This window comes from Lepidochelys kempii, chromosome 1, assembly GCF_965140265.1.
Source record: "Lepidochelys kempii isolate rLepKem1 chromosome 1, rLepKem1.hap2, whole genome shotgun sequence".
Classification (NCBI taxonomy): domain Eukaryota; kingdom Metazoa; phylum Chordata; order Testudines; family Cheloniidae; genus Lepidochelys; species Lepidochelys kempii.
In genome coordinates this window covers 59,331,615-59,351,192 of record NC_133256.1, presented here as the reverse complement: position 1 = coordinate 59,351,192, position 19,578 = coordinate 59,331,615, and the positions used below count along the sequence as shown (strand labels likewise).

At 37.7% G+C, this 19,578-nt stretch overlaps 1 protein-coding gene across 5 annotated transcripts in view; it reads left to right on the top strand.

Annotated features, from left to right (window-relative positions):
* The window catches only part of COG3 (component of oligomeric golgi complex 3), a 49,261-nt gene that overhangs the window by 3,402 nt on the left and 26,281 nt on the right, over positions 1-19,578 (top strand). For 4 of the 5 annotated variants that reach the window (XM_073344705.1, XM_073344695.1, XM_073344687.1 and 1 more), the window contains exons 2-13: positions 1,702-1,848; positions 2,416-2,477; positions 3,639-3,804; positions 6,889-6,963; positions 7,099-7,191; positions 7,493-7,618; positions 10,441-10,521; positions 11,475-11,518; positions 11,785-11,911; positions 12,374-12,465; positions 14,604-14,743; positions 16,563-16,723. In XM_073344705.1, coding sequence (XP_073200806.1) covers positions 1,702-1,848; positions 2,416-2,477; positions 3,639-3,804; positions 6,889-6,963; positions 7,099-7,191; positions 7,493-7,618; positions 10,441-10,521; positions 11,475-11,518; positions 11,785-11,911; positions 12,374-12,465; positions 14,604-14,743; positions 16,563-16,723 — 1,314 coding nt within the window. Of the gene's footprint in view, positions 1-1,701; positions 1,849-2,415; positions 2,478-3,638; positions 3,805-6,888; positions 6,964-7,098; positions 7,192-7,492; positions 7,619-10,440; positions 10,522-11,474; positions 11,519-11,784; positions 11,912-12,373; positions 12,466-14,603; positions 14,744-16,562; positions 16,724-19,578 lie in introns of those variants that run through there. The other variant, XM_073344723.1, reaches the window with a different exon arrangement.

The window sequence follows — 19,578 nt, the reverse complement described above, 5'->3', positions numbered from 1 at the left end:
ATGGGGATCCCCCACCAGGCTGAGCCCCAAGCAGTGGTGTGCTAACACAGGGTCGGAGGGGGAGTGTTGCAGGCAGGTCTGAAAATGACTCAACCCTCTTGGGCTCGGGGCAGGTCAGGCTTTAAAATTAGTCCTGCTAATAGTAGCTAGATAGTAGGCATGTTGAATGTCAAAATTAAGATGCATTAACAAAGCTGTCTGAGGAATCTGGCATCATCAGCCTCTACTTTTATGACTACTAAAACTGCCTCTTGCAAAAACAAACAAACAAACAACCTGCTAACAAAAATCAAAAAGATATGAAGTTCTGTTGAATTCATTAGTTATCAGACTTTTAAAACCTAGACGAGGCTTTTTACCTGGTTAATATTTTCAGACAATGACTTTTATTGCCACAGAACTTGTTCTGTGTAGAAAAGTAATACTTTTTTTAAAATTGTGTACAGTGCTCTTTTGTTATGTTCTTGGTTGTTGTGAGTAAGCTTTAATTGTGCAAATGGTGGGCTGTAGCCCACGAAAGCTTATGCTCAGATAAGTTTGTTAGTCTCTAAGGTGCCACAAGTACTCCTGTTCTTTTTGCGGATTCAGACTAACATGGCTGCTACTCTGAAAGAAGAGGATGTTATGTTAGAATAGTTAGGGAGAACATCCTCGTTAGCTGTAAAATTTTTTTCAGGGATAAGATACAGCATCTAATTCCAAGGCAGTCTCCAGTCTAAAAATACTTAAATTAAATTGTCCCAAATTACTTTGATTTTTTTATGTTCAGTAAAATATATTTAATAAGCTTAAATTCTGAAATATAGGAATTATCTTCTAAAGAAACCTTCCTGTATAATCATCTGGAATATCTATTTGGAAGTATTATTTAAAACATTTTGAAATTATTGGAATTTCAGGTTGTGACAATATTGGGCTTGGAATTTCCTTTGGTCATATGGCAGAAAAATCTAATGGAAGTTTGTTTAGCTTGTATGCCAGTCAAAGGGTTTTTGTGCTGTGTAGATACTGTAAACCTTTGTTATTTTGGCTTGCACTTGGAAATATGAATCATCATGGGCTTGTCTCCACTATGGGTGGGATAGATGCTGCGGCGATCAATCCACTGGGGGTCGATTTAGTGGGTCGAGTGAAGACCCGGTAAATCAATGAGAAGAGTAAGGGGAATTGACAGGAGAGTTTCCGTGGTAAGTAGATCTAAGCTACTTTGACTTGAGTTATGCTACTAACGTAACTCAAATTGCGTAGCTTAGATCTACTTTTCCCCATAGTGCAGTCCTGCCCCATGTCTTCTGATATTCAGTCCACAAACATTAATTTGTCTTGCTGTTTAGCTAGCTAAACTGGAGATTTGTAACGCTTTTCAATAATATAGATCATATCCAAGAGGGTTGTATTAATTCATTTTCAGTTAATCTTGTTTAGTAGAAAGTATTAATTTTTTTTTTTTTTTTGGTCCTGGGATAATTAAGTGAATATTTTAAATATTTCTGAATTTTGATACTCTGGTGTTTAAATATATTATTGAAATAGTTTATAAAATGTCCATGCTGATTATTCCTTCAAAATTAAACAAACGGGAACTTAAGAAATAAGTTTGGTGTGATTGAGATGTTGTTTACACTATTGCATATTAATTTAAAATTAAGCGTTAATTTTTAAAAAGTAATTTAACTAAAATGATGGGATTTTTATGTACAGCTTCCAATTGAAGATTTATGCAGTTTAACATCACAGTCACTAAGTGTCGCGCTGGCTGCAGCAATACCTGAATCAACAGAGGATATCCTCTTGAAAGGATTCACCACTTTGGGAATGGAAGATGAAAGAATTGAAACTGCACAGCAGGTAAATCACACCAAATTAATTGCTTTATAATCCTAGAGGCATCATTTCAGTGCTAAAATTCTTCCCAGTGGATTTGTGAAGCTTTAGTGTGCCTTTCTTATGTTTTTTATAAAATTCTTTTGTTAGCATTTGAGACATGCAAAAAAATTGAAGAAAATTAAACTTTAACATCTTGGTTGTTCAATACTAGATGTTTTTCCTGTATTGAGAGGCTAAAGCATCAACAAAGGACAGTGGTGTTGCCCGCAGAATGTTGCATTTCAATCCCATAATGTTTGCAGTGAGATAGACAGTGCTAATGTTGTGCTCCTAGAAACTCAAGGAGATCGCATTCTACCTTTTTCCTTTAGTTAGGTGGTAGAATTGTGCTCTGCTAGGTTCTGGACTGTCTGAATCATTGTTGAGTACTTAAGGGTTTTTTTCCTTTAATAATGAAAGATGCTTATGTTGTGGTGCAATTCATCATCTATATCCTGTTGATTGCTCTAGAACTCCAGATATGATGGTTTCTCTAATTGGTTCCTTGTAATGTCTGGGTTGTTGACAATCTAAAAATCTGTGTTCTAGTTCTTCTCATGGTTTGCTCAGCTGCAGGCCCAGATGGATCAAGATGAAGGTGCTAAGTACAGGTATGATCCTTCTTCCATTTGTTGAATTTTATCACTGTATATTTTTAGTCTCTGCCCCCAGCAACAGCTTCTAAACTAGAAGTGAAATTTTGCTTTTATGTATATATCAGTTCCCACTTAGACATATTACAGCATATGATATGTAGGATTTTATCCTGTCCACTAATATATATGCATCTAATTTTTCAGCATCCTATGGCACTTTTCCCAGTTATGTCTAATTTGTATCTATTTTCACCTGACTGACTTTCTTTCTTCAATCTGGGAAGGACTACTTTCAACTGCCTTTAGCTGTTTATCAACTATTCATAAAGAGTTGTGTCTGAAACATTTCTGAGTGACTGATGATCTTAGATATTTCTACTGTGGCTAGTGCCACAATGTTGAGTTGCCACATCCAAAATTAAGAGCATGCATTAAATTTTACTGTAAAATAACCTGCTCTTTTCCCTATCGCTTGGTTTTTACGGTCTGCTTGTTCTCTGGCCTTTATTGTGGGAAGAGTTTTGTGTTGTATCTGGAAAATGGTAAGGCTTGGGATTATTCTGAGCCCATATTTGTGAACCTGTCGCAAAGTTGGAGAGTTGCATCCCTGTTCTCTCTATTATGATGTGTTTCTGATGCATGGCAGTAGTGTTTGTAGATCACAGATGGAAAAGTGGTCTATTACGTGGCTATGCTTTATCAGTTTTAGTTGGAGGAGTCTAGAGAAGAGTGTTAATTAGTTCTGTGCCCTTACTATTCTGGGGATTACACAAGTCTGAGAAGAATTTATGATTTTACATACTGTTGTATATGTGCTAAAATAGAGCACAGTAGTTGAGGCCCAAGAGTCATTAGTTTTGAAGTTCCTTTTTGATTTAAATTGGGCACTTAACATTGTTTTAATTTATGCTTAATAGTGTTTGAAAATTGATGTCTTATCAGTTTTAAAACAGAATCTATGACCCATGAGCTTAAATATCAGGTCAGTTTGTGATTTAAGATTTTATTATACATTGTTTTTTGTTCTATGCATTTACTTCCTACAAGTGATCTACTCTTTTCTAGAGAGGTTTATGTATCCTCAGGAAAATGGAGTAAATCATGCTATGTATTGGTTATATTTTTAAATATAAAAAGAAAAACATTACCCTTTTTCATTGTGGTTCTCTTCTCTAGACAGATGAGGGATTATTTGTCTGGATTTCAGGAGCAATGTGATGCTATATTGAATGACGTGAACAGTGCTCTTCAACATTTGGAGTCTTTGCAGAAACAGTATCTCTTTGTGTCCACCAAGACAGGAACACTGCACGAAGCCTGTGAGCAGCTTTTGAAAGAGCAGGTAATTTGTGATACGGTAGTTACTGAAGCTTTTTAAATTGAAAGGTACCAAAAAATAAAGTCCTCTGTTTACAGAACAGGCATCTTGTGGGCAGTAATGGCAGTGCATGATTTACTCCTGAGGGAATTCTGTGCCAAAAAAATAAAAGTTCTGCACACAATATTTTAAAATTCTGCAAATTGCATTTGTCAAGAAATAAATGTGGAGGCTCAGCATAGCAGTGGGGAGCACAGCCCAGTGGCGCTGGGAGATCACCCTGCAGCCCCCCCCTAACCCTGGGACACAGACTCGGCGGTGAGGCTGCACCCAACCCTGACACAGCACAAGGGTCAGACCTGCCCCAGAAACACACAGGGGCTCTGCCTCTCCATGCCAGGTGTGGGCAGGCAGGCTCAGCCCAGCAGGATCCAAGCGTGGAGGGTCTTAGTGAGGGTGGATCCAGATGTGTGGTGAGAGGGTTCTGTGTGGGTCAATCTGGGTTCAGCTGGCTCTGTGTATGTGTGTGTGGGGAAGGGTCTGGGTGTGGGGGCATCTGGATGTACAGGGTCTTGTTGGGGCAGTTCTGGGTGCAGGGGCAATGGGACTCTGCAGAGGGATCCAGTTGAAGGTGGTTAGAGCTCAGCGGAGAGGAGTCTGGGAGTGGGGGATGGGGCTCGGCACGGGGGAGGATGAGTGTGGGGGGCTTTTTGGGGAGGTCCTTGGTTCAGAGGAAGAAACAGAACAGGAGCAGAGTTCTCTAGTCTCTTCACTATGGTCCCTGGGAGTTGAAGAGGAGAGTTCCTAGTGAAAACACTTTTCTGAAATTAGAAAGGTCATGTTGGAATTGTGTAAACCATTCACCAGAAAGTCATATATTTTAATGTGGAAATATTTTCTTCAGTAGCCACCTAATTAGAGGAACATCCTAAGACTTTTTCCATTCCTCTTTTTTGGACTGTTTTACCTGTGAAAAATTTGGGTTAAGGTTTGTCATTTATACAGGTTTATTTAGCAGTTGTCTCTGCCTACCATTTCTCAGCTGGGGGCTGCCCTTTATTTTTTGCACCCCTTTAGTAAAGGATTTTTAAAAGGTCTCTTAAGCTGTTCACACTTATTCATAAACCCACAAGTCCTTCGGGTTTCAATTTAGTTGTCTGCAGACTGATGAAATTACTGTTTGAACATTTATGGGAATGTTGCTTAAACTTTCTCTGTTGGAAAACAGAAAACTAAATGAGTTGTAGGCTGTTGTAGCCTGTCTTACACCATGTTCCACTCAGACAAAATGGTCATGAAGCATTAACCAAAATTGTCAAAGGTTGTTATAGCTAAACTGATACTATTCTGAAAAGTGATGCCACATAAACAGCATTATGAGTGGTTCCATGTTTGTTTACTATCCAGCTGACCTCAAGAGCAAGTGCTCAGTATACGAGTAAACATATTTAATATTTAGAGAGACAAGGTCAGGTAATATCTTTTATTGGACAAACATCTGTTGGAGAACAGTCTGTGTCATCAGAAGAAGTTGGTCCTGTCAAGGTTCCTTCCCCACTCTGAACTCTAGGGTACGGATGTGGGGACATGCATGAAAACCCCCTAAGCTTATTTTTACCTGCTTAGGTTAAAACTTCCCCAAGGTACGAACTATTTTACCTTTTGCCCTTGAACTTTATTGCTGCCACCACCAAACGTCTAACAGATATATATAACCGGGAAAGAGCCTGCTTGGAAACGTCTTTCCCCCCAAAAATCCTCCCAAACCCTACACCCCCTTTCCTGGGGAAGGTTTGATAAAAGTCCTCACCAATTTGCATAGGTGACCACAGACCCAAACCCTTGGATCTTAAGAACAATGAAAAAGCAATCAGGTTCTTAAAAGAAGAATTTTAATAGAAGAAAAAGTAAAAGAATCACCTCTGTAAAATCAGGAGGGTAAATAACTTACAGGGTAATTAGATTCAAAACATAGAGAATCCCTCTAGGCAAAACCTTAAGTTACAAAAAGACACAAAAACAGGAATATACATTCCATCAGCACAGTTTATTTTCTCAGCCATTTAAAGGAATCACAATCTAACGCATATCTAGCTAGATTACTTACTAAGTTCTAAGACTCCATTCCTGTTCTGTCCCCGGCAAAAGCATCACTCAGACCGAAAGAGAGGCTTTGTTTTTTCTCCCCTCCAGCTTTGAAAGTATCTTGTCTCCTCATTGGTCATTTTGGTCAGGTGCCAGCGAGGTTATCCTAGCTTCTTAACCCTCTACAGATGAAAGGGTTTTTCTTCTGGCCAGGAGGGATTTTAAAGGTGTTTACTCTTCCCTTTATATTTATGACAGGTCCAAAGGAAGATATTACCTCACCTGCCAACATGGCTACACCACGCAACAACACTGCATACAATTTTTTTTGTCAGCACTGCAAACTCAGTCTGAGATGTTAGTCTAACTGCTTCCTTTTCTTATCCCACATCACCACCAATAATACGGTTCTGCAGAGCAAAATATGCTCTCAATAAGCACCATCCATGCATTGTTCAAATTTATGTCCTCAATGACTCTTATGTAAACATCCCATTGCATTTAGTGGCTTTGCACATGTGCAACTGCTTGGAAATCAGTAAACTATTCTGATATTGAAAGAAGAAAGATTATATAAAAGTAAATGATATTCTCCAAATCTACTGCTTCTGCAGATCTATAATGACTTTTTCCGAGTTATTTTTTGGATGCTTTTGAGGGATAAAGGAACTGAAGATAGGAATGTTTGCATGGTATATTTTTAAAGAATGTTGGGATCCTGAAGTGCTTCAGAATAGCATATAATAGCTTTACTACTTGAAAAGATTCTACGGCTCCTTCAGAATACTGCAAGACCCCTAGGTTGTGTGTCCGTAAAGACAATACACTTGAGAACAGCATTTAGTGGTAACGTTTCTTTCTTTAATTCAGAGTTTAGAACTTGACAGGATTTCTGCTTTCTGCATATTTTTTTGTGGTCTGTTATGTAGCTAGCAAAATCTGATCTTATTTTTTTAACATGTCTTATTTGAAACCTAAATAGTTTAAGTTACTTACAGTCTTTTATTTGCTCTGTTTGAACAGTCGGAACTTGTTGACCTGGCTGAAAATATCCAACAGAAACTCTCTTATTTTAATGAACTAGAAAATATTAACACAGTAAGTGTTGTTTTATTTCTTATAATCTTAGAAAGTCAAGTAGGCTATATTAATCATCTCAGTTCTGTGACCAAAATTAGTTATTTCTGATGTTTTCTTAATTTCTTCTGATTGATGTGTTTTTGGTTTTTAAAGAAATTAAATTCCCCAACGTTGTCTGTGAACAGTGAAGGATTTATACCTATGCTGGCTAAGCTTGATGATTGTATTACATATATTTCATCACATGTAAGTAACTTAACATTTTGTATTTTTTGATTAAATCTTAACACTTTAGAGATGCATATTCTAGTTACTTTGGATTTTTAAAAATGTGTTTATTTTTACAGAGGGAAAAAAGGCAAGGAAGACACTTTCTGCTCCTTAAAATGTATCTTATCTGCATACATTTAGTCCACTTATGCTTAAGTTTATAAACCTGCTACAGTTAGCTTGCATTGGATACTTTTTACCTTGTTCTTTTTAAAAGTATTTTTTGTACATCTGCCATTACTGCCACATTTAAAATGTTTTTCTTTGTTCTTTGCAGCCTAATTTTAAAGATTATCCCGTGTATTTGGTTAAGTTTAAACAATGTCTTTCTAAAGCTATGCACCTTATGAAAACATACACTGTGAACACACTACAGAACCTCACAAGCCAGTTGATAAAAAGGGTAAGTTGGGTAAGCAGGTACTGACTTGATTAGTCTGATGTATTTGTAATAACCCTAGACCAGGGGTTCTCAAACTGGGGGTCGTGACTCTTCAGGGGGTGACAAGGTTATTACTTGGGGGGTTGAGAGCTGTCAGCCTCCACCCCAAACCCCACTTCACCTCCAGTATTTATAATAGTGTTAAATATAAAAAAATGTGTTTTTAACTTATAAAGGGGTCGCACTCATAGGCTTGCTGTGTGAAAGGGGTCACGAATACAAAAGTTTGAAAACCACTGCCCTAGACAGAACCAAAAATACCTGCAACTTCTTTTAATATTAATTTGACTGATGCTAATATTAATTACACTGTTGTATTGGACAAGCATTTTTTGGTGATATGGCCCATTTAAATACTTCCTTTTGATTAGTTTGTAGAGCACATTAGTTTACGCTGCTCTGGGACAGCTGCAGAGCTGCAATGACAGGCGCAAGTAATCCAAGCGATACCTTGAAAATAGGCTATAAAGATGAATTTTTAAAAGGAACAAAGGGGAGTTAGGTGACCAGCTTCTATTGACTTTCAATGGGAGTTGAACACCTAACTACCTTTTGTGCCCATGCAAATCTCCCCTAAAAAGCTTGCAGAGATGATAAAATCTGAGTAGCAAAATTATGTATTTGACTATATAACTTTGGCTGAAATCTGGTGAGAATAAATAATTCCTGTGAGCGTTTTGTAACGTGATTCAGAAGATTTGGGGGTGGGGAAAATGAGCCCATATCCCTTCTCAGAACTTGAATGTGTGCACACTAACATATTGCCATTCAGACTTCTGTTACACTGTATACCTTTACAGAGGTAATTTACTGTGTCTCCATTGCTTTTATTTTACATGCTTTTCTTTTTCATTTCCTTCTGTTGTCTTCCTTTCAGTGTCTCCATTTTCTTTCCCTTTCTCTCTTTGGCTGCATTGCTCTGTCTCCCTTTCCACCCATTTTTTCCAGTTTCTCCCTTTCTTGTCTCCTCATCCCGAGAATCTCTCTTGTTCCCCTCTTCCTCAGTCTCACTGCTTTTCTAATCTATCTCTTCAGCCTCTCCCTCCTATATCCCCTGCAAACTAAGGTACTGTCTACAGTGCAACCCCCTTCCCCCCCCAAAAAACAAAAAAAACAAAAACAAAAAAACAAAACAAAACAAAACAAAAATAAAACAGACTCAGGCAGTGAGTCTCACAGCCCAGGTCAGCTGAGTTGGGCTTATGCTGTGGGGCTAAAAACAGCAGTGTAGACGCTTGGGTTGGAGCCTGGGTTTTGAAACCCAACGGGAGGCATGGGTCTCAGCCTGCCCTCAGGCTGGAACCTAGGCTCTGAGACCAACTCCCCTTGTTGGGTTTCAGAGCCCCGGCTCCAGCCTGAGCCTGAATGCCGACACTGTTGTTTTTAGCCCTGTAACGTGAGCTCAGTGAGCCTGAGTTGGTTTACCTGGGTTCTGAGACTCACTGCTGTGGGCCTTTTTTTTTTTTTTTTTTTTCAGCATAGACATTCCCTAAGGATACATCTACACCACAGTACAACACCCGTGGCTGACCTGTGTCAGCTGTGGGGCTGTAAAATTACAGTGTAGGTGTTCAGGTTTGCACTGGTGCCCAGGCTCTGGGACCCTGTGAGGCTAAGGATTTAGCTAGATTAAAAGAGGGATTGGACAGTTTTATATGAATAACAAGAATGTCCAGAGTTATACTAGGTAATGCTAACAAAAAGGGTACTGGAAGAGAGACAGAACTTCATGTTTCAGGGTTTAAGCCAATCTCTAGCTATGGGGGATTATGAATATGACCTTCGTGGAGGAGGAAAGGGAAGATTACCCCATATCCTTCTACAATGAGGTTTTTTTGCACTTTCCTCTGAAGCATCTAGTGTTGGCTTCAGAGATAGGTTAGTAGATTAGATGGACCACAGGTCCGATCCAGTAAGGCAGATCATATGTTACTGTGGAAAGAAATTCATTGGGGGCTAGCCTGCTATTTGCAGTCTCTTCTGCTTTCCCTCTGAAGGTCTTCTCTCTGCCTCCTAACGGGACAGGAAACCAGTGTGGTGGTCTCTATTTGTGGGAGCGCAGCCAGACTGCTTCAGGGGATGGGTAAAGAAGAGTTAGAGGTGGGGCTACTTTTTGCCCTCTTCATGTCACAGGCTGAATGCTGCTACTTCTCCCCCCGACCTCTGTGGGAAGTGCCCTGGGAGCAGGAGAGGGAGGTGAGCTGGTGACTAAATTATCCAGAAGGTATTCAAATGTGCAAGGTTCTTTTTTCTGCTCTCCATTCTGGTCTATTACTAGAGCAGGTAAAAGCTCTTGCTTTGCACTGAGCTGAGCCATGGAGGGCAAGGCAAATGCCTGAGACTCTGGCAGCCCAGTTCAGGCTTCGGTGGGAGTGGGTTGAATTTTAACTCAACCTCTCAGTTCCAGGATAGAAGTTAGGTTTCCATTTATCAGTGGTCACCATTTCTGGTTAATCAGTGGAACAGCATTGGCAGGTTTCAGAGGAAATGGCATTGTGACTGTTTTTTAGTGGAGAAGAAGGGAGAGAAGTAAAAATAAAAGTGTGCAATAAATATTCTAACCCTTGCTGCTCTGGTCTTGAATATTGTTCTCCCAACTGGGTTTATCTGAGTTTTGAGAGAGTGCCAGCCTTTGGCACACTGAATAGAAAAGCATAAAAAGGTCATAAAAGTGCAAACATTTCACAAAACAGTTCCTCAAAAGCTTAAATGTCTCAACCAGTTAATACTATGAGCTAAATATAGACTAATCTTATTTATCAATTTGTTCTTTCTCTCTTCAGGATCCTTCATCTATGCCAAATTCTGACAATGCCTTCACACTATTTTACGTAAAATTCAGAGCTGCTGCTCCCAAAGTTAGAGTAAGTAGCTTGGTAATCAATAGCTGATAGTGAAGCCATAAAATGAGTTTTAAATTCATTGTTAATGCTAATATGTGGACTGCAGTTTATTTCTGTTTTAAGGATAGTGTTCAGATCTACCTTCCTATGTTAGAAAATGGTGAATGATGCATTTCTTACTTACTAGATGATGAACATTAATTTTTTACTCATTATTTTTGTCAAGCTGTGTTTTGGATGGAAATTAGAATTAAACTAAAAATACACGAACAGCATTTTAAAATAGTTTATTAGTTAAATAAAATCACCTTTAAATGTTCTGATACTTTTTTCTTGTGTAAGTATCGAAGAATGTTTTGCATTTAAAACTGAATTATTAAGCAAGGGAAATATCTGTAGCTAGTGAATTAATCTGATTGTTTCTGATCACCACGTCTTTCAAAGACTTTAGAATTAGTGGATCTCAACCTCTCACCTCATTTTTGATAGATTGGGAGAGGGAAACAAGCTTTCCTGTTTTTGTTTTTCCAATTCTTAATTTTTCTCAACTTTGTACAAACTAAATATTGAAACGAATGAGTTGAATAAACTACAATGAAGAAAATATTCTCTTCATCTGCAGAGGAGCGTACTGCTGTGTCAAAAGGTGGTTTAGCACTTCAACAAACTCTTGTTCCAAGTGCTTAGCCAGTGCCTTCCACCAGTTCAGTGGTTTGACTTTCTTTAAAACTTCAGCAACAAACATACTGCTTTAATATTTTTTATTTAATTGATTTTAATAGGTTATAGTGCTCTAAAGCCTTAATGTAGGTTGCCATAATTTCAAAAGTAATTTTAAATAGGTGTATTTTTAAAAAGAAAAATGTTTACATTTAAGAGTGATTTCTTTTATTAAAAAATAATTTTTATTCACCCTTAATGTGCTTGGAGTTCATGGGTTTTTTTTTTTGTCTTTTTGTTCTCTTTCAATATAGACTCTTATTGAGCAAATAGAGCAAAGATCTGAGAAGATGCCAGAGTGAGTATAATATAATACATTTATTTTCAAGTGTTTGAAATTCTGGAAGCTTAGAATATTTTACCTCAGTTAAAAATATTGAGTTAAATAAATACTGCTTTTTGGAAACACCCCCCCCCCCCCAACAAACAAACAAACAAAAAAACTAATAACTTTGCTTTGTTTTGAACTATGTAGCAGAAAAGTTAGAATACTGGCAGTGGTGACCTGAAAATCTAAATCCCTTGTACACAATTGTTAGGTTTTTTGTTTTTGTTTTTGGCTAGGTACCAGCAACTTCTGAATGAAATCCATCAATGTTACCTTGCTCAGCGGGAACACTTGCTAGGCCCTAGTATTACTAGTACTGTAACGGAATTAACCAGTCAGAACAACAGAGATCATTGTGCTCTGGTAAGAATCTTAGTGGTGGGGTTTTTTTGTATGTTTTCAGATTTCTTTAGCAAAACTCAGATTCCTTTCTAGATCCAACCAGCCTTGGATAAAATGACAGATTTCCAGAAATGTTATTAGTGTGAAATTTTGTCCAGTTTTTAGTAAAGTTTATGAGTTTTTTCCCCTTGTAAAATCTGTGCTGTTCCTCACAAAGTGACACTGACAAAAAGTGATTCTCTTTTAAACTTTGCCCAGTGCATGCAAAAACATAAAAGTTTCCCAAGGAGCTTTCACTTGTTTGGCAAAATCTGTGCTAGAGATCTAGTACCTCCTTTTCAACATAGTGTAATTTTGAACAGCTGAGAGAGTAAACTCCAAATTAGTCTTATCTGTAGCAGCAAAAATCACTAACATCCCTTTCAATGTAAATGCAAGAAAAATACAATTTGTTAATTAAGTATTTGTATTTATGAAATGCAGGTACGAAGTGGCTGTGCCTTTATGGTCCATGTGTGCCAGGATGAACACCAGCTCTACAATGAGTTTTTCACAAAACCAACACCAAAATTGGAGTAGGTAGTACATACTGTTCTTGTTTTTTTGCATGCCATGTTTAATGTAGTGTTATACAATAAGTATCATCAGAGGTTAGATTAGGCAGTGTTGAGGTGGTTTGCGTGGACTAATAGTTTTTCCTGATGGTTCCTGTTTTGTGCTCCAGAATCAAAGCTTTAATTGAATTGTTTTTAAATCTCTAGCCCTTATGATTCTGAAGATAGTCTTAAACTCCTGAACCTAGTGTGAGCTGATGTGCGTGGTTTGAAAGACTTCCCTTCTGGAAGTCATTATTCTACTTTATTTCAGGTTCTTATACTGTGCCTATCATTGTAGTGTCTGTGCACCTGGGCGTAAACTGTCTCTGGTTCCTCTCATTGGGAAGTTAAGACTGATGTGTAACAATAATTATTTAAATGTCAGAATTAACTAATTCAGTGATAATCAAAGCACATGCGAAAGAGGGACACTGATATTATGAAAATCTACACGGTCTGCTTTGACTGACATCATTTTAGTGTCACATTGTGGGTGGGTGGAGCTTGAGGAAAATTCTTCCGCTCATTTTTCCAGTTGGCTCCTTGAAGCCAAAAGCTAGAGGGGAGAAGCAAAGGGCATCAGAGCCTTATTAAAAGGAAGCCAAGCTCCGAAATGCCAACAGGGCATCTGAGTCTCACTTGGGGTACTATACCCAAGGAGCCCTTTGAAGCCTAATTGGGGATCCATGCTCCAGTGAGGAGGAGCCCAGGGATATCTAATCCCCATCAAAGAGGAGCCAAATTATGAAGCCCAGCAGAGCACAAATGTTTGTATTCTGAACATCTGCTGAGTAATGCCCAATTTTCACATCTTGACTGGACAGAGCCAGGAAGCCAGTTCACCTGCCTCATTTGCTCGTCAGTTCAACCCCTGGCATCATTGGGAATATGCAAATATTGACTATTCAGGTTAGGGTCACTACAATTAAGATGCTTATTCTTTTCTTAACCCTAAAAGTGACCCTATTTCCCAACAAAGATGCTGATTCTCTGAGAGTCACTCATTTTGGTGCCTGAATATGGATCTATGAACCTTCCTTTAGGCACCCAGGCTTGACATTTTTGCCCTGAATTCTTGCTGCTGCTGTTTTTTTTTGTGTGTGTGTGGTGTTGGGCTGTTGAAATTTGCCCCCTTTTCTCAGTGTCTGCTCTTACTTTACCTTGGCAAGCAGCCCTGATTATGCTGTGTTATATTTTGAGAGCTCTTACAGGATGCCCATACCAAAATATGTACATTTTAAAAATTTATATTTTCGTCAGCTATTCACAAAAAGAAAAGGAGGACTTGTGGCACCTTAGAGACTGACAGATTTATTTGAGCATAAGCTTTCGTGAGCTACAGCTCACTTCATTGGATGCTCAAATAAATTTGTTAGTCTCTAAGGTGCCACGAGTCCTCCTTTTCTTTTTGCGAATACAGACTAACACGGCTGCTACTCTGAAATCAGCTGTTCAGTTACTTGGACAGAGTTCAAGATGCCTACTGCAATTGTCAGTAATTCCGCCTTTAAAAAACATGGTTTATCTAGTTTAGAAGGACTTTCCTATTGGAGTAAACTTTCAAATATATGAAAGTGTAAATACTTTAAATCCTCTGATTGAATTCTTTAATTTATTTTCTGTTAATTAGCAGGCATGATTTAAATGTTCAGATTTTCATAAGCACATTACTGGGACTTCATTGAAATCTAGGAGAAGCTCATCTGAGAGAGTGAGACAGCTCTTGTTAAAATACAAATCTTCTATGATAGGAGAGGGAGCACTGAAAAATGACAGTGTAAACTTATTTTAGCATGAATATTAGTATTTCCTAGTTTGCTATAATGTAATACTCTGTAAGTAGGGCTTAATTATAGAACTGTGCTCTCAATAGCTACACATCAGTTCTAAGGAGAAGGGATGCCAGATTTGTAAATTGGGTCTGAGATTATAGATTTTATATAATTCAGTTATGAATGGTAACTTCAGTTGGATTAAAATTAGGATACATTATGCTGTAAACAGTTTGTTGGTGCTGGCATACAGGAACTAGTCCTTTCTGTAACATGATCTTAGTTAGTATTTTGGTATCCTGGAAATGTTTTTTTATGATATCATACATTTTATCTTTCTTCTAGTGAACTTTTGGAGAAATTGTGTCTCTCGTTATATGATGTCTTCAGGCCATTGATCATCCATGTTATTCACTTAGAAACTTTGTCTGAACTCTGTGGAATTCTCAAAAATGAGATGCTTGAAGATCATGTACAGAACAATGGTAATACATAGGTGGAAAATGAGTGACTGTGGTGTTAATCAGTGTTAGAAACTACTAAACTTCATAGGAAACCGGATGTAGATGTTTCTTATGTGCTAAACGTGTTAGAGGTGACACATGATTATTTTAGATGAACTTTGTCCTTTTTTTGTTACATTATGGTAAAAAAAAATTGTTTTAAAACATTTCTGTATTGAAATGAGTATACAAGGGGTATTCTAGAGATTCTTGTTACATTTTGATTTTACTAACAGGCCTTGATCCTACAAATGCTTATGCATGTGTATAACTTTACTCTCACAACTAATCATGTTGATGTCAGTGGAATTGCTCAGATCAATGAATTTGTGCTCTTGTGGGGTACAGGACTAGTGCCATGTAGAGTGCAATGAAGAGAATAGTGTATGTTATACTTTACATCTAGTCAGGGATTCCAGATTTTTTTGAAAAGTCGTCTTATTCATGTGGGAACCAGGGTTGGCAATTTCCTGGGGGAAAAAACTGGATTAGGACACGGTGCTGGTAAATTCCACTTAAACCCTGTTTAAACTGGGAAAAATAATTGCATCAGTGTCCAGCACATTCAGCAAGCATAGAATGAATCTTTTCAACTTTGGATACATCCATTCAAACCTGAGGAATAGGCTCAGTCTATCCCCAGCATCAAAGTTGGTCTTTTGCTGTAGGCTGCTGCAAGGTCAGATGGACCAGGACTGGTAGTCTGCAACTCTGCATGCTTATGATTGCTTCATGCTTCAAGCCTAGAACTCTGCATTGTTGTTGTTTTCATATAATGGAATGTTTTTGAGTTTTGTGTGTGTAATATTGAAAACTGAAATGAATCATAAGATGTATAGCTTCCTTGAGAAGATACTGAGCCCGAAATGTGTACAGACATTCTGATGTTCAGTATTATAATTTTATATATATTAGTATTCTACCCACTGCAGTTTTACTTTTTATTTGTATAATCCTAAATTAAACTATGAATACTGTTGTCTTACGTAACTAAAATAAAGTGTAATGTGTGAAATAATGAAACAGTTTTTAAAATAGAAAATGCCTTAAATTGAGGTGGTAAAAAGCATGATTTTACCTGGTAAAAACCACCTCTGGTAAATATCATGCCATTCCTGTTAGGAACTAGTTCTTCATTTGTGGCTTACTGTGAAACTTATGAAATCTAGTCATATGCCTTTAGATTTCCATTCCCTTGTAGTATGTAATTGCATATGGAATAAATATGCAGAAATTTCTGCTCATCTGAGTGGCTATCCATCTCTGGGATTGTGAAGATAGTTAATTTACTTTCCTAAGAACAGAATTGTGACCCTGATCCCTCACACTATCAAAAACAAAACACAGAAGCACAGTATGACACTTCAGTCCACATGGTAATACTGTACTGTGTATATGACAAAACTACTCTAGGGCATATTCTTAGTATAAAGGCAAAAACTTCATTTTGACATATATTTTTAGCATCTCCCAAAAAATCAGCATACTTAAACTGTAATATGGTATGTTATGTTCTGTCGTATTCCTAGTTTGCGTGTGGGGAAATCTTAGGCAGAGAGAGAGCTGAAGTGACTGGCCCCACACCACATAGCAAGTCAGTGACAGAGCTGTAGTTAAGAGCGCAAGAGTTCATGGCTTGTTACAAACCATTCATTGTGCAGCTCTTCAAATGTTATTTGTGCCTGGCTTTCTTTGCAGCACGTAAATTAATTTGTGACAAAGTATGAAACTCAAAAATTCTTTTTAAACATTATTTTCTAGATGTAATTACTGAGCAATTGTATTGGTGTTTTTTTGTCAGCAGAACAACTGGGTGCATTTGCTGCTGGTGTCCAGCAGATGTTAGAGGATGTACAAGAACGCCTTGTATACAGGACATTTATCTACATTCAGACAGACATCATAGGTTACAAGCCTGCTCCTGGGGATCTTGCATATCCAGATAAATTGGAAATGATGGAGGTATAGTATCAGTTTGCTTTATTTGCTTTCCTAGTTTATACATCATATGCAATTATATAGTGAAGAGCATGGCAAACAGGATTTTTCTATTTATATGTGTATTTAAAAGCATTGACACCATCAGGGTGGCATCCGTTGATTAATCTTTGGCCCTGAAATCAGATAACTTGATAAAAGATATATTATACTAAGTCAATCTGGACACAATTTCTACCACAGCATTAGTGTGCATTGTGGTGCTTCTAACTTTCTCTTCTTTAAACAATTTCTGTTTATTTATTTTAATGTTCTTGGTTTTTGTCAATGGAAAGTTGGAGTTAAATGTACTGAATTGTAGGATAAATTCTACGGACGGACACAGTCGGCTGATATTTTGTTTTCAAAGTTGCTGGTCTGATACTGGCTTAAAAAAAAGCTTCAAAGATTAATTTGTTAGGTCGCTAGTAGTTTCCAATAACTTTCTCTTTCAAGTAAGTACTGTCACTAGCTATTCATAACAGACATTCCCAGCTTCCTGCAGGGTAAATTCATTCTCTTCACACTGGTCCTGGTGGAAAGAATAAAAAAATAATTTTACTTATAATTTAAAATAAGTATAATGGATACAAGATCTCAGGTAAATGACTCATAGTGTCAATATCTTGTCAAAGAATGATTTGAAAACATCTTTTGGATATAAAGAAAACAGTGAACTTAATACATAATTTAAGGCATATTAAAAACGGATATTTCATTAAAGGGGTTAGTCATAAGAACGTAAGAATGGCCATACTGGGTGAGACCAAAGGTCCATCCAGCCCAGTATCCTGTCTACCAACAGTGATCAATGCCAGGTGCCCCAGAGGGAGTGAACCTAACAGGTAATGATCTAGTGATCTCTCTCCGGCCATCCATCTCCACCCTCTTACAAACAGAGGCTAGGGGCACCATTCCTTACCCATCTTGGCTAATAGCCATTAATGGACTTAACCTCCATGAATTTATCCAGTTCTCTTTTAAACCCTGTTATAGTCCTAGCCTTCACAACCTCCTCAGGCAAGGAGTTCCACAGGTTGACTGTGCGCTGAGTGAAGAAGAACTTCCTTTTATTTGTTTTAAACGTGCTGCCCATTAATTTCATTTGGTGGCCCTTAGTTCTTATATTATGGGAACAAGTAAATACCTTTTCCTTATTCACTTCCTCCACACCACTCATGATTTTATATACCTCTATCATATCCCCCCTTAGTCTCCTCTTTTCCAAGCTGAAAAGTCCTAGCCTCTTTAATCTCCCCTCATATGGGACCCGTTCCAAACCCCCAAATCATTTTAGATATGCCAGTATATCTTTTTTTGAGATGAGGGGACCACATCTGTACGCAGTATTCAGTGGGCGTACCATGGATTTCTATAAGGGCAATAAGATATTCTCCGTCTTATTCTCTATCCCTTTTAAAATGATTCCTAACATCCTGTTTGGTTTTTTGACTGCAGCTGCACGCTGTGTGGACGTCTTCAGAGAACTATCCACAAAGACTCCAAGATCTTTTTCCTGATTAGTTGTCGCTAAATTAGCCCCCATCATATTGTATGTATCTATGGGGTTATTTTTTCCTATGTGCATTACTTTATATTTATCCACATTAAATTTCATTTGCCATTTTGTTGCCCAATCACTTACTTTTGTGAGATCTTTTTGAAGTTCTTCACAGTCTGTTTTGGCCTTAACTATCTTGAGCAGTTTAGTATCATCTGCAAACTTTGCCACCTCACTGTTTACCCCTTTCTCCAGATCATTTATGAATAAGTTGAATAGGATTGGTCCTAGGACTGGCCCTTAGGGAACACCACTAATTACCCCTCTCCATTCTGAATATTTACCATTTATTCCTACCCTTTGTTCCCTGTCTTTTAACCAGTTCTCAATCCATGAAAGGATCTTCCCTCTTATCTCATGACAACTTAATTTATGTAAGAGCCTTTGGTGAGGGACCTTGTCAAAGGCTTTCTGGAAATCTAAGTACGCTATGTCCACTGGATCCCCCTTGTCCACATGTTTGTTGGCCCCTTCAAAGAACTCTGATAGATTAGTAAGACATGATCTCCCTTTACAGAAACCATGCTCACTTTTTCCCAACAATTTATAATAGTAAAAAATAAAAACAATGATTGCTGATGCTAATTTGGCAATGAGAGCTCAGAATGTTAAAGGATTTGACTGGAACGTTGCCTTACTTGGCCATTGTATTTGTAAGATTGTAACTTGTAGTCCATTTTATTTTCCAACTGACCCTAACAGCACAGATGGCATTGTCAGACTTACTGCTACTGAAACATCCTCAAAGAGGCAGTTTTTTATGATCACTTGGTTGGCACATGTTACTATAGGTTTAAGTTGTACAAATGCTTGCCTTGGACAGGAGAAATACATTTAGTAAAACTATATAATTTTTTTTACAACTCTGTCCTTGCAACTGGCAAAGCTTTATAAGAAGTGTCCTGTTCAATGCCCTATCCGTGTTCCTATAATCATGAATGTTTTCTCACCAGTATAAAACTTCTTATAATACTATTGTTCAAGCACAAGTAGTAAGCACAAAATGCCCAGGATTGTATAAATGTAGTTATGATATTCATATTTGTGAACATATTAGCCTTCTACTTGTATCATTATGCTTTCCCATATAGTATAATAATGTCTTTTAAACAGCTGTTAAATGTGTCCCATCCATTCAAGCCTATCTACACTCAAGTTTTACCGATATAACAATTTCAGTTAGAAATCTTTTTTTTTTAACATTGAAATTATTTATAACTGCCCTAGTGGATGCAGTTATAAAGGTATGCAGGAATAAAGTGACTTTTAAACCAGTAAA